We start from the raw sequence: 15,907 nt of genomic DNA on the forward strand, positions 1-15,907 counted from the left end.
ACTCGGGAGGCAGAGGCAGGCGGATCTCTGTGAGTTCGAGACCAGCCTGGTCTACAAGAGCTAGTTCCAGGACAGGCTCCAAAACCACAGAGAAACCCTGTCTCGAAAAACCAAAATAAATAAATAAATAAAAATATGAAAAGAAAGAAAACATAAGTTTTCCCAGTGTGTAATTTGGGTTATCTGTTACTTCAAAGTTGACTACAACTACCTGTGAAAACATCTGGGCAGACTGGATACACTTCTGACCAATAAAATGTTGTAATAAAAGCGGCAGGGCTGCGTCCCCGGCACCCAGCCGCCCGCACGGCTAGCTTATGCCCCGAAATAATTACACGGAAACTGTATTCTTTTGAACCCTGCCTAGCCCATTAGTTCCAGCCTCTTATTGGCTAGCTCTTACATATTGATCTAACCCATTTCGCTCGTAATACAACAATAAAACTTAAGGGGCACGGGGCTGGAGAGATGGCTCGGTGGTTAAGAGTACTCGTTGTTCTTGCAGAGGACCTGGGGTCTGTTTCCAGTACCCAGAAAGCAATTCACAACCGTCTGTAACCCCAATTTGAGAGGATTTTTTTAAGGAAATGTTATTTTAAGGTGTGTTGCTTTTATGCTGCATTTGTTTAACTCTGTGAAGCAGTGATTCTTTGCCTGTCTAAAACACCTGATGGTCTAATAAAGAGCTGAACGACCAATAACATGGCAGGAGCAAGGATAATCAGGGCTGGCAGGCAGAGTATAAATGGAAGAAGAGAACAGGGAGAGGAGGACACCAGTGGCCAGTCACCCAGCTACACAGCAAGCCACAGAGAAAGAAGTAAGAAAAGTATTCAGAAATACAGAAAGGTAGTCGGGATAATTTAAAGGTAATTTAAAGATAATTTAAAGGTAATCTAAAGGTAGTCGGGATAATTTAAGTGGCAAGAAACAAGGCACACTAAGGCCACGCATTCAATTCTAGGGATAAGCCTCTGTGTGTGATTTATTTGGGAGCTAGGTGGTGGGACCCCCAAAAAAACAAAAGCGTATAACACCAAACAGATTTGAAACCCTTTTCTGACCTCTGCTGTTACTAAGCACACACATGGTAATGTACATGCAGATAAAACACACATACACATAAAATATAGGTTTCAATAAATTCCAATACATGCCCAATTCCTTTTTTTTTTTTCTTTCTTTTTTTTCTTTTTTGGTCTGTGTATCCCAGGCTGTCTTCAAACTCACAGAAATCCACCAGCCTCTGCCTCCTAAGTGCCAGGATTAAAGGTGTGTATTACAACATTTGGTTCCCTTTCCCATGCCCTAGCCCCGCCTCACTCTAGCTATACTCATGTTGAGCTGGAAGCGTCGAGGGTATTGATGTGCCCCATTGTATCCTTTTCCTACAGGTTGGGTTACTGGATCAAATGTAATTATAGATTTTAATAAAGATTTCTTAGCTTGAGATTAGTAGAGAAAAAAGAGAAGAATCAAATGAATATGAAAAGTAAAAAAAGTCATGTTAATGCAGACATTTGGAAATTTTCAAAGAAGTTTATGGCCATGCCAGCACAAATGCACTTGATTGCACAGCTAAGCAGGGCTGGACCCAGTTAGTACTTGGATGGGAAATTTTTTTCTACAGGAGAGCTAGAGTAGCTGTAATATTGCACTTATGCTTAAGATAAATAGACTAACGATCTAAACACAAGGGCTACATCTATCAAAGCAGGTCATAAGCCCTTAAAATAGGGCGACCAGTGTCCAACACCAAATGTTGGTTAATTAGCATGTACACATCTGTTGGTTAATTAGCATGTACACATCTGGAAATGCTCTCATTGGCGACCCTAGTACTTTACCCATCAGTATTAGATGCTAGGCAGGAAATAACGTTGGCTAAGTTAGTTTTATCAATACTCAGGGGTCAGTTAAAATATTTCAAAAACTCTCTTCTGGCATTAGTATGGAGAGTAAGAGCTGAGTAGACTGTAACTTTAGGTATGACTTGGCTCCCTAGGTCATAGCTGCTGCCACTGCTGCCGCCTCTTCTTCTTCAGTCTCTAATGACTTTTACCAAATCCAAATGACTAATTTCCAGCCTCTGTATTTTCTTTATTTTTATTGTATGTGCATTGGTGTTTTACCTGCATGCATGTCTGTAGGAAGGAGTCAGATCCCCTGGAGACAGTTGTGAGTGCTGGGAGTTGAACCCTGGGTCCTCTGAAAGAGCAGCCAGTGCTCTTAAATGCTGGGCAAAATCATTTGTTGAGATAGGGTCTCTCACTGAACCTGGGGTTCATCGATTGATCTAGGAAAACTGGCCATGAGCTTCACTGCTTTGCCTGTCCCTGCCCCCCTTGCTGGGGTCACAGAAGGGAGAGCAATCACCACACATGCTGCTTTTATGTGGGTTCTAAGTTTCAGACTCAGGTCCTTGCACTTATTCAGCAAACACTTCACCAACAGAGCCATCCCTCCAGCCCCTAACCTTCTAAAACTTAAATTTCTAGCGAGCATAGAAATTACCTAAATATGCTTGGGATTCTGGAAGATTGTTGCTCCTCCATAACTGTTGAATTATTCAAGCATTTATTCATTGCAATATGGTCTCACGGATATTTATTTGATTCTTCAGGTTTTTAGCCCAAATCATTGCTATTTTGTTGCTGAAGATATTCTAACTTTGAACATCAGCCGCTGTTTCAGCTGTTGCCTGATTTCATTTTCTTAACCCACTGTTGGTACTGTAACAATAACATGCTTCATCCTCACTGGTCTTGAGTATCTCAGTTAGGGTTTCTATTGCTGTGAAGAGACACCAGGACCATGGCAACTCTCATAAAGGAAACCACTTAATTGGGGCTGGCTTACAGTTTCAGAGGTTACATTATCATCATGGAGAGAAGTGTGGCAGCATGTAGAATGACATGGGGCTGGAGAAGGAGCTAGGAGTCCTACATCTGTATCAGAAGACAGCAGGAGCCTGTGTACTGGGTGTAGATTGAGCATGTGAAACCTCAAAGCCTGCCCCCAAGGTGACACACTTCCTCCAGCAAGGCCACACCTCCTAATAGTGCTACTACCTATGGGCCAAGCATTCAAACACATGAGTCTATGGGGACCATACTTATTCAAACCACCACACTGCTCCAGCAGTTTCTTCAGGAAGAGTGGTGCTTAAGAAACCGAGATATGAATTTTAGACACAATCCTTGCTACTAGAGTCTCAGCAGATAGAGACAGGGAATAGACAGCTGGAGTCATGCCTCCATAGCCATGGGTTCTACCTCCTCAGATTAAGTCACAAAGGTAAGTTTAAAATGTTTCTTTTTAAAAGAACTATATCTCTACTAAACATGCACAAAATTTTTCAGGCTACTATTCCCTAAAAACTACACATAACACCATTTACATATTATTTACATTGTGTGAGGCACTACTAGTTATCCAGAGGTGATTTAAACATTTAAAGGAATGTCCCATGTAAATGCTATACTATTTTATCAAGGGATTGAGTATCCATGGACCTTGGAAGTAGACTTCCTGGATCCAATTTCCTGACCTATCAAAGGGCAACTGTTGGGGAATATTGTTTTAAGGTGTATTGTTTTGTTTATGCTGCTTTTGTTTAACTCTGTGAAGACCTGAATGGCCAATAGGGAGGCAGGAGCAAGGATAGGAGGGGCTAGCAGGCAGAGTATAAATAGAAGGAAAACAACGAGGTTCAGCTACATATCTATGGAGTAAGAGTAAGATTTGTAGAAGTAAGAGAATGGGGAAAACCCCGAGGCAAAAGGCAGAGGGGCTAATACAAGTTAAGAAAAGCTGGCAAGAAATAAGCCAAGCTAAGGCCAGAGGTTTATAACTAAGAATAAACTTCCATGTGATTTCTTTGGGAGCTGGGTTGCAGGCCCCCACCCCCCGAAAAGCTAAAAGAGTAAGACATCACACAACAGCCAACTACTTATGGCAACCCACTCTTGATGGAATCATTGCACTCATTTAAGACACAGTTTCATCGTCATGATTAGCATTCTACCCTGGCATGTCCCCGATACACTGGTTATTATTAAAAATTTTAAGCAACCAGCCGGGTGGTGGTGGCGCACACCTTTAATCCCAGCACTCGGGAGGCAGAGGCAGGTGGATCTCTGTGAGTTCGAGACCAGCCTGGTCTATAAGAGCTAGTTCCAGGACAGGCTCCAAAACCACAGAGAAACCCTGTCTCGAAAAAAACCAAAAAAAAAAAAAAAAATTTTAAGCAACCAAGTTTCTCAACAAAGATATGACCCACGAACACTCATGTAACCACCACCCTGATACCATGTAACCTATGAACACTCATGTAACCACCACCCTGATACCATGTAACCAATGAACACTCATGTAACCCAAATCCCATACAGAACCATCCCAACACCACAAAAGTTCCCGGGTCAGCCACTCTCCCCTTTATATCTGAAATATCTACAGTAAACATGTTTATTGTACCAGTCAGAAAAAAATGCACACACACACACACACACACACTGAAAATAATGTATAAAAGACAAAACACTAGCAGCCAAATTATAGAGACAGAAGGGTCACTCTTTTTCTCTACATTTTCCTAGGTGGCTTTCCAGTTTTACAACGAGTATTTTCCACTACACAATGAAATTAATATCTTTCAAAAAGGGTACAAATCACCATGCATGGTGGTAACACACCTGTAATCCTCGTACTTGGGAGGTAGAGGCAGGAGGATAGCTCCAAGTTTAAGGCCAGCCATTCCAGGCCAACCAGGAGTACATAGCAACACCCAGCCTCAACAAAATAAAGCAAGGTCAGAGTGAAAAAGGTACATTTTAGAACTATTTCTATGAAAAGCATTTGGTTTTAAGTGGGAGGTTAGCAAGAAACATTGGAAACATAGCAAAAGAGTAATAATTGTCTTTAACAATTAACATTCCATTATAATGAAGAGACAACTACCTCTCTGTTCCCTCTAAACCCTTCCATACCCTACCACCACTTTTCCGTCAATTTCATATTTAAATTTTTTATCATAGAAATATCTTTCTTCTGTTGGGTGTGGTGGCAATTGTCTGTGATCACAGCACTTGGAAGGTGTGGCATTCAAAATCATCCTCAGATACATACTGAGTTTGAGATCAACCTAGGTACACCAGACCTGATTTCATTCCCCAGAAGTCATACAAATCTGGATGTGGGGTCTGGAGCAATGGCTCTGAGGTTAAGAACACTGGCTTCTCTTCCTGAGGACCCAGGTTCAATCCCTAGCACCTACATGATGATTCATACTCACCTGTAACTCCAGTTCTAAGGGATACAGTGTCCTCTTTTGGCCTCAGATGGTGTGTGCGTGCTCACACACACACACACACACACAGCACAAGATACACATGCAAACAAATACCTATACACACAGAAGTAATAAAGTTAAGTTCAATATTTAAAATCTAAAGTTGAGTATGGTGATGTACTTGGAATCTTAGTGACGGGGAAGAAGACGGAAGGAATGTAATCAACTGGTGAGCTTCCGGTTCAAAAAGAGACCCAGTCTCAAAACACAGGGTGAACTCATTTGAAGACATTCAACATTGGCCCTGGCTTCCACATACATGTACCCTATATGCCAATGTACTTACAGATTTGTATGTACATACACAAATACACACAAGAAAGCATTTCTATAACAGAAATGACTAAACCTGCTACCCCAAAGCCTACTATATACAAAAACTCAACATGAACCATAACATGAATAATGGCTTATTCCTAAATGTAATCCTAGAACATCCTTATTAAATCGTTCTGTCAGTACACTTGTTGAAGAGTATATTTTTCTCAGCAGAGTTATTATATGATGAGTATCAAATCTAAATATTCCTTACAAGTCATATATGGAAGTACCGGGAAAAACCATAAGGCACACTTCTTCTTCGTACATAGTATCTCTGAGGTCAGAAATCACTGTTCTCCTACCTAGACTTGGCTTAGCTTATCTAACTGTAAATAGGACGCAGCTTTCCTTACAAAACTGAAAGTAATGGTGGGACATTTCCTTAAGGTAGCCCCTCCCGCACGAAGCCCTAGCTATCTCTCCGTATGGTCGTTTGTTGTGCTTTTCTGCATCTGGGGGGCTCTGAGTACCTGCTATCAGTTTCTCGGAGTCGGGCAGGTGTGTGAACTGCTGTTTGTACTCCTCGTTCCTGTCTTTATAGGTGGAACTCGAGATCTGAAACAATAAAAAGATTAGATTTCTGTTTACTTCCACTTGAAATGGCTTAGAAAACACATTCAGAGTGAAACTTAAAGATCGTTTACTTTCTGTCAACATTGTCCTTATATGAAAGGGGCACAGACATTTCCAGAGCCATCGGTGCAACAGTTCTGCCAATGCAGGACAGGCCATGCAAGCTGGCAGCTGTGTTGACAGAGGAGGCGGGGCTGACGTAGAGAAAGCAGAAAAGCTGTGTTTGAAGTAAAAGGGAAAACCCTAAAGTCATCTAGGCAGACTGAGGGTACGGTCCCAACTGGAACGAGCCAAGTGGAGATTAGCAAGGGCCTTGGTGGAGAGACCTAGAAGGAAATGAGGCCATGTGGGCTTGACACTGTCCTGACCAAACAGCAGCAGATCTGAGCAGACGCCAGAGATGGCCTGAGCCGCCCGCACATTCCTGCCTAGTGACATGAGAGATATGAGAAGCCATAGAAACTGGGACAATTGAGAAGAGCTTGAACTTTGACCACATTACCTAATTACACACAGGTCTTTCTGGACCTTTGTATTTGAGCCCACCATTTAGTAAGCACTGGCCAATATATAGGGCAACTCCTAGAAAGTCAGCCTTAAAAAGAAAAGAAAATCACTGATAAATACCGCAGAGATATTCGTTCCCACACACCATAGGACAAACCCAGATTTACGACGCTGAGTTATTAAGTAAACAAACACAATCAACAATGACAAGTCTTTGGGCAGGGCGAATGCAATCAGAATCCCGAATGCTTCTGAGGCAGGTGAATAGGGCAGAGATCAAAGCCCAGAAGGCCTCACACACAGCCTTACAAAACTGATGTGGAAAAAGCGCTCTGGAAAAGAGGAATGCTGGACTCCCCAGCTGAGGCAGACCGAAAGTGGTTCACGCCACCAATACAAGCGCAGTGCAGAGGCCTCCAGAGTCTCCACAGACAATCCAGGGCTCGCACTGCTACTAAATCTCACCCCAAATGGTGGGTGTATATACATATATACATGTACACACATACATACATAATATAATATAACACACATGGAATTCTATGTAGAACTACACGCAGCAAATTATAGACAGAAAAGTGCGGTTCCTTTGTGGAACACTACCTTCAAACCCGCCCCAGCCTGCCTTCTCCTTCGGAAGCTCATCTTTCTTTAAATTCTCTTACTTTTTGCTACTATCTAACCGTTTCTGGTGAATTCTTTGTAGCAGGCCTCAAGAACTGAGCCTGGAGATAACCCTCTTATCTCCACTATCACTAACACTATCAGAATTATCCAACTGGCAATAAAGATTATAAAACAGGAGGAGCAGCAGGAAAGAGAAAGTCAGCAGGCAATAAAAACAATCTTTGATGGTTCTGGGCATTGGATTTAAGAGTTTAGGACATCAAAGAAATGATCAACTGTTCAAAGAACTAACGAAAACCATGCTTGATGAATTTAGGGGTTTTCCTAGCTTCAACCGCCAACTGGACAGCTTAGAGGCACCTGAGATTAAAGCCTCAATTGAGGTATGGCCGAGATTAAATTGGCCTATGGGCATGTCTGTGAAGGATTAGCTTGATGATGAATTGATGCAGGAGAGCCCAATCCACCGTGGGCAGTGCTGCTCCCAGTCAGGTGGCCCCGTGGTTCTAAGAAAGCTAAGCTGAGCCTGAGCCAGAGGGCAGCACAGCAAACTGTTTTTCATGGTTTCTGCTTTGAGCTCCTGCTTGAGTTCCTGACCTCAATGATGAACTGTTACCTGAAAGTAGAAGTCAAATAAAGCCTTTTGTCTCAAAGTCGTTTTTTGGTCATGGTACTGTCCACAGCGACAGAAAACTAGAGTAGGGGTAAAGGTACTTGTCTCTGAGCCTGGTGACCTGAGCTCAATATCCAGGACCCAAAAGGTGGAAGAAGAAAACGGAGTCCCACAGACTGTCCTCTGGTCTCCACATACAGTCTCACACGCACACACACACACACAGGCTCATGCACACAAATGTACAACTTAAAATATTTAAGTGTGTAATTTTAAAATTAAAATAATAGTCTAAAATATTTGACAAACAAATAAAAAATAGAGCGTAGAGGAGCAAATATAATATGAAATATGAGCAACCGACAATAAAATGTCTAGTTTAAGTCTAACTATATCCTATGTATTAGTATAATCAGACTACATAACAGAGGTTAGGATGAAAGGGGGAAAAGCAAAGGCCTAGAATGATCTAAATGCCATGCTCAAGAACTCAGAAGAGGAAAAATACATTTTTTTTTTTTTTTTTTTTTTTTTTTTTTTTTTTTTTTTTTTTTTTTTTTTTTTTTTGGTTTTTCGAGACAGGGTTTCTCTGTGGTTTTGGAGCCTGTCCTGGAACTAGCTCTTGTAGACCAGGCTGGTCTCGAACTCACAGAGATCCGCCTGCCTCTGCCTCCCAAGTGCTGGGATTAAAGGCGTGCGCCACCACCGCCCGGCAAAAATACATTTTTTAAGTTAAAAAAATATAGTAAAGAAAAGAAAATTTTTTATTGAAACACACACACAAATAAAACAATAGGACATATAAATGAGAAAGAGATCATTCTTTTAATACACCCAACTAAATGGACAGACTTCTATCAAGACTGATGAAGAAAAGCAAAGAGAGAGAATATATGAATTATTAATTATCAAAAAGAGGATAACACTGCAGACACTACAGAGCTCAAAGGAAATAAGGGGAAATCTACATACCCCTATAACATATAAATATATCACCTTGGAGGAACTCCCTGGTTCCCCAAAATATACCAACTACTACAACTCACTCATTATGAAATAGTTCATTTAAGTTGGCCCACAACCTACAAGGAAATTGAATACATAATTTCAAATTTCCCAAAACAGAAATCTCTAGTCCTAGATGGTTTCACTGGAGAAATCGTCAATGTTTAAAAGCTCAGTTCCAGCTCTGCACAATCCTTTCCAAATATTAAATTAGAAAAGAGCAAATCTCAATTCCTTGTGTGAAGCAAGTATTACTCTAATATCAAAACTGATAAGAAACATTACAAAGACAGAAAATGATAGAAAAATAGCCTTAGGAGTACAGATGCCAAAACCCTTAAAGTGTGAACAAATACCCTTCGGCAATATGAAAAAAATTGAGTAATACAGCATGACCCAGGGACCCATGACTGCCTTAATAGGCAAAAGTTTATCAATGTGATCCACGGTATTAATCAGCTAAAAAGAAAAAAAAATCATAGCTTTCACTTGATGCGGAGCTAATGTGTGACACAGTCCAGTGCCAGCTTGTCAGTGCCAAGCCAACCCACCCCAAGGCGTCAACACAAAGGAACTTCATCAACTTGAGATAAAACACTGTAAGGGTGAAAAACTTGATTCACACAATGAATTGAGATTTGTTCTTTTTAAATCTAAAATGTTGGAAAAGATTATGCAGAACTAGAACTTAATTTTTAAATATTTTAACATTTCTCAGTGAAACCATCAAGGCTTTACCAAGTGTTCTGGGGTGTTGGTGCGTGCGCGAGCGCGCGCGCGTGTGCACACACACACACACACACACAGAGGCAAGTTAACTTCCAGGGTTGGGGATATAGTTTCATGATACAGCATTTGCTTAGTTTATGACCTGGGTTAGATGCCCCGCACTAAACAAACAAACAACCCCCCGACTCCAACCCCATAGTGTGTGAGAGAGTGCTCCCGAGTGCTCTGGTACTGTTGTCAGGGAGTGGGTTAATTACAAGACAGTTGAGTTCTTACAAAGCTCATTTGCTCTCCTGTCCTTCTGCCTGGCCACAGGCTGACACAGAGACAAGCCAGATGCAGGATAAACAAGCAGGAGCCCACACTGCAGTCTCACTGGCCATAGACCCTCAGCCTGCAGACCCTGCTAGCTTCTGGAACTGAGACTCTTTTCTTTATTCTTTTCATAAATGAGCTTGTCCATGGTCTCATTATAGATACACAAATAACACTTTTTTCTTTTTTTTTTAATATTTATTTATTTATTTATTTATTTATTTATTTATTTATTATGTATACAGTGTTCTGCCTGCACATATCCCTGCAGGCCAGAAGAGGTCACCAGACCCCATTACAGATGGTTGTGAGCCACCATATGGTTGCCGGGAATTGAACTCAGGACCTTTGGAAGAGCAGGCAATGCTCTTAACCTCTGAGCCATCTCTCCAGCCCCATTTATCTACTTTCTAGATGACTATAGAACTATAAAATTACCATAGTGTTTTCATAGCTTTAGCACTACCTAATATAACATGATGCATTTGTTTATCTGTAAAATAGCCATCTAGCACTCCAACTGTAATCTCTAGGGTGGTTGGGGTACCATCTGGTTCACTTAGAGCATGATACATATCGAAGACACTCAAATGAATGAACAAGAGCATCTTTGCCAGCGTTCATTTGCTGTGTACATTAGCCGCTTCTGGCATAATGACTCTACTCACATACTCTTTAAGTTGTTCTTTGGAAGGTTCACTGATCCTCCTGATTCTCAAATACCTTGTTCATCTTCCATGTCCATGCCATCTTCTGAAACTCCCTTTGATGTCTAGTACATGTCCATTGTCCCCTAATGTCTACAGCTGCTCTCTTTGTCAGTGATACAATCTGAGTAATACACACAGTTCGACTCTTTCTCAGCTTCGATTCCCACTTCACCATTCAATCGTTATTTCAGTGAACATGTGTTTTCTGTATAGTCCTTGGATTTGTTGGTTTTCAAATCTGATTAGTGCTTGAAAATATATTACCCATTTATGTTTTTATCTATTTCTATTAAGTCCTTACTTGGAGATTCATTTTTTTCAGGTCTGCATAGCAAATCTAATGCTCTCCACCGAGCTACAATCTCCTCTACTGCTCCATAGCTGTAGCCTATAAGTTTTGGAACCCCAGTATGTCATTTATCAATTTTCCTTCTGATCACTCGTAGAGTATTATACTCAATTCCCAAACTCTTGGTCGAAACTCACTCCCACCTCCACCTAAGCCCAGGCTTAGCTAGACAAGTTTCTTTGTTTTCAGTTTGAAGATGTAGATTTCCTTCCTTGCCAACGTTTCACAAAGAGACATATACTAACATAGAAAACAGCTAAGGAAGACACCCAACATCAACCTGTGGCCTTCACACCTGTATACGCAAGTGTGTGCATCCACACACATATTCATATACCAAACACACACATGCTCACACACAGTTTACAACACTGTACCCAGAATTTCTAGACAGTTTTATTAAAATGTTTATTTACATTAAACAGCCCCCTCCTATTGCAAGAAATATTAATTCCTGTTAAATGTAAAAATACTAGAAGATACCTCAATTTATAAAATAGTGCTCTAGCCGGGCGGTGGTGGCGCACATCTTTAATCCCAGCACTCAGGAGGCAGAGGCAGGCGGATTTCTGTGAGTTCGAGACCAGCCTGGTCTACAAGAGCTAGTTCCAGGACAGGCTCCAAAACCATAGAGAAACCCTGTCTCGAAAACAAAAACAAAAACAAAAAAAAAAAAAATTAAAAAAATAAAATAAAATAGTGCTCTCTCTCTCTCTCTCTCTCTCTCTCTGTGTGTGTGTGTGTATAGTAATTTTCAAATAGAATTAACTTTCTTTTTTTTCCCCTTTTTTCTTGTTTTGGTTTTTCAAGACAGGGTTTCTCTGTGTAATAGCCCTGGTTGTTCTGGAACTCTCTTTGTAGACCAGGCTGGCCTTGAACTCACTGAGAGCCACCTGTTTGCCTCCCCAGTGCTGGGATTAAAGGTGTGTGTCACCAGCACTCAGTTTAGAAATAAGTTTCTTAAAAACTATGAAACTGAAAGGCAACTTCATTCTGTATTTAGGCCATCAAGTAAAACATAGCATAGATTTTATAGGTTTGAATGAACGTTGGCTGTGCTTGCCCTGGTACACAGGCGACTGAAGGGCAGCTTTTCCCCAAACTCGCCAAAGTACATCACAAACACAGTAATTAATCCTGTGGGGCCACTTTTGACAAAATATATAGCACACCATTAGCCAAATACACCAGAGCTGCGGTAAGTCTCAGCCCCACTTTTCAGTAGCAGAACTTAGCTGTGAGAATTCTGAGCACAACCACAAGTCAGGCAGGACAGAACTGAGCCTCGTGGGCCTGGGACAATCAAGAATACACTGGATTGTGACCTAGAAGCTGCTTTCAAGCTTCTTCTATGCTAGTTATCATCTGAATACAGTATTTCAAGATGCAAATGTTTTTTTTTTTGTTTGTTTGTTTGTTTTTTGGTTTTTCAAGACAGGGTTTCTCTGTGGTTTTGGAGCCTGTCCTGGAACTAGCTCTTGTAGACCAGGCTGGTCTCGAACTCACAGAAATCCACCTGCCTCTGCCTCCCGAGTGCTGGGATTAAAGGCGTGGGCCACCACCGCCCGGCCAAAATTTATTTTTTTATGTATACAGTGTTCTGCCTGTATGTCTGCCTACAGGCCAGAAGAGGGCACCAGATCTCACTACAAATGGTTGTGAGCAGTCTATGGTTGCTGGGAATTGAACTCAGAACCTCTGGAAGAGCAGCCAGTGCTCTTAACTGCTGAGCCACCTCTCCAGCAAGATGCAAATGTTTTTATTCTTAAATGTTTTAGAGCAAAAAGAAAGACATAATTTGAATTCTAAGCACTTTTTAAATTCTCCTGCTTCATCTTTTTCCCGTTTTTCTTTCTAAATCAAATATCCAGTATTTACATCTCTATTCTATGTATATTAGTCAGGATTATTAAAATCGCAGTTGTTTAAAGAAAATATATAGACTTTAATTTTAGTTACAAATTTCAGAAAATAATTTTTTCATTTTTAAAATAAAACCATCCATTAGACCAGCTAATAAGAAAATGAGTATGCACAGATGAGAAACATTTTCAAAGAGGAACTTAATGAAATATTGAAGTAACAAAGGATGGCCAATGATCAACACCATATCCAAGAACTATTGTATCTAACAGCCGGTTAAGTTATGTCATCTTCCAAGCGCACAGCACAAAATCCCAGAGGCTCCTTCCTACTCCCACTAGTGGCTATAACTGCACAGCACTAGGAGCTAACTAAACAAACAGACCCACCGCGGATCTGTCTGCTTGTCCTCTGCGATTTCTAACCCACATAGGAGACATCGTTATTTTAGTTCATAAGGAAAAGTTAAACTATTCCATTCCTTTTGCCGTATACTTTTCCTAACAGGTAAAAGACAAAAAGCATAAATATTTATTTGCCATTAACTTCATTTTCAATCTCATTTGTTATCATTTTTGGTTTCATAGGGTATAAAAGCCAACAATAAAAGTCATTTCTCATATTCTAGGATTAAACATTGCGATTTCGAAGAACAAATAAATAAATACATATAAGAGTCCTAGCTTTAATAGCTAGAGTTAAGTAGGGAATCTGGAGCTGTGGCTCTCGCTGTTGACTATGGAGACTTAATCACACTGGTACCCTGCATCGGAACAATCTTACAAGAAAAGACAACCATTAGCCCCTCTGTTTAACTATGTGCCTCTGACTGACCTAAGACACACCAGTGTTGTCAGTTATGACTCAATATCTGTTTACAACTGAAGTTGCATCCTAGGTCCACATCCCAGATCACCTGCAGTCTATCTCCAATGTCCTTTCAACCTAATTAATCTTACATCACACTTACATCACATGCCCTCTCAGTTCACTACTATAGGACAACCGCCTGCATGAATTATTCTACATTTCTGATTTTCCTTAGCTCTTGAAACATCAAACTGTAAGAAGTTTGGGACCTGTTTACCAGACACCTTCTTGGAGCTGTCAGGGTAGGAAGGGTGCCAGCTAGCCTGTCTCCCTGGAGATCAGCTGTAGTGCTGCATCCCCTGTGGGCCCGAGGGGTGGAGTCAGAACTGTAGATGAGGGAAAGCTATGCTGCAGGGCTCAGGGCAGTCCACTTCTCCAGTACAGTCTTAGACACTGAGAGCACAGAGCTGGCTGGGGGTGGGATGTAGCACAGCAGGAGAGCTTTTACTTAGCATTTGAAAGTCCCTGGGTTAGATTCAAAAGGAGGAAGTGAGGGTGCTGGAGAAAAAGGCTCAGTGTTTAAGAGCACTGGCTGCTCTTCCAGAGGTCCTGAGTTCAATTCCCAACAACCACCTGGTGGCTCACAACCATCTGTAATGGGGATCTGATGCCCTCTTCTGGCCTGCAGGCATACATGCAGACAGAGCACTCAACCTTCAGTGTGTGTTTTCCAGAGCAGTCTCTTGTACTAGTTCACTGTAGTTAGAAAGCCAATAGCAAACCAGAATACATTTGTATTTTCTGTCCCATTCTTCTTGGCCCTATGTTTGGTTCCTTTACAATCCATCCATTCCTTTATTAATTAAGCAATCCTGTTGGTTCGAGGTATGGCGCTCAGTGGTAGACCACTGACCTAACCTAGGTTTTACTTCCATCCCTGAAAAAAATTTAAATAAATAAATAAAATAAACTTTTTTTTTTTTTACAGGGTTTCTCTGTAGCTTTGGAGCCTTTCTTGGAACTAGCTCTTGTAGACCAGGCTGGCCTCAGACTCACAGAGATCCACCTGCCTCTGCCTCCCGAGTGCTGGGATTAAAGGCGCTACCACTGCCCAGCTAGAGATGTATTTTTAAAGAGAGACAAATATAACTTCTGGAAAGTAAAAGGACACAGATCAGGATTCTTTGAGTCTGAAATGGCCCTGACATTCTTGATTCTGGTTAAATACCAGGTCATGTGCCTCATGAGGTCTTCCTCATGCTGAATTTAAATTCTGTGGGCTCCGCCTTCTTATGGTATTATATTAATTCTGACCTTCTCAACAAAATGAAGAACAGAAAAGAAACCAACATGATAGAGTCCGTGGTAGAAACAGAGGGATTTAAGATGACTGGAAATAATTTCTTTCCAGCTTCTTTAAACGTCCTTTCTCTTCGTTATGGTATGACTGTGCGCTGCACAAGTTTCTTCCACAGTGGATTATTTGTAGACAATATACACTGTGCCACAGTGCAATACCCTGCTCTTCTCTCTCTGGCAATGCTAGTATTGCAAACAGGCCTGCTGAGCTGCCCGCTGTGTGAAGATATGGCATGCATATCTGTGGACGGTGCATCATAACTGATCGGGATAAGGACGCTACATCCTGTGGGCCTCTGTTAGGTCACTTCATGCTGGCTGCACAGTGAGGAAGTGAGCTACCATTGCTTTTCTTAGAATGTGGGTCAGTACTAAAAAGTCGTTTGGCTGGGCGATGGTGGCGCACGCCTTTAATCCCAGCACTTGGGAGGCAGAGGCAGGCAGATCTCTGTGAGTTCGAGACCAGCCTGGTCTACAAGAGCTAGTTCCAGGACAGGCTCCAAAGCCACAGAGAAACCCTGTCTCAAAAAAAAAAAAAAAAAAAAAAAAAAAAAAAAAAAAAAAAAAAACCAAAAATAAATAAATAAATAAATAGTCCTTTGGTTATACAGACCATGGCCTTTGAATTAGGCAGCCCAAGTGACTACGTGACTTGAGTGTCTGCTGGCGTTCCTTGCTGCTTGATATTATTATCAAATAGTTACAACATCTCCAATAATCTAGTCAACTTACGTAATCTTATTAAAATGTGGCAAGACCACATTGAAAAACCT

At 41.2% G+C, this 15,907-nt stretch overlaps 1 protein-coding gene across 1 annotated transcript in view; it reads right to left on the reverse strand.

Moving 5' to 3' along the window:
* Nucleotides 1–15,907, reverse strand: part of Gramd1c (GRAM domain containing 1C) — a 79,412-nt gene that overhangs the window by 55,779 nt on the left and 7,726 nt on the right. Inside the window, exon 3 of the mRNA XM_057764899.1 lies at nucleotides 6,145–6,229. Within this exon, the coding sequence (XP_057620882.1) occupies nucleotides 6,145–6,229 (85 nt within the window). The remainder of the gene's footprint in view (nucleotides 1–6,144; nucleotides 6,230–15,907) is intronic.

This window comes from Chionomys nivalis, chromosome 3, assembly GCF_950005125.1.
Source record: "Chionomys nivalis chromosome 3, mChiNiv1.1, whole genome shotgun sequence".
NCBI lineage: Eukaryota > Metazoa > Chordata > Mammalia > Rodentia > Cricetidae > Chionomys > Chionomys nivalis.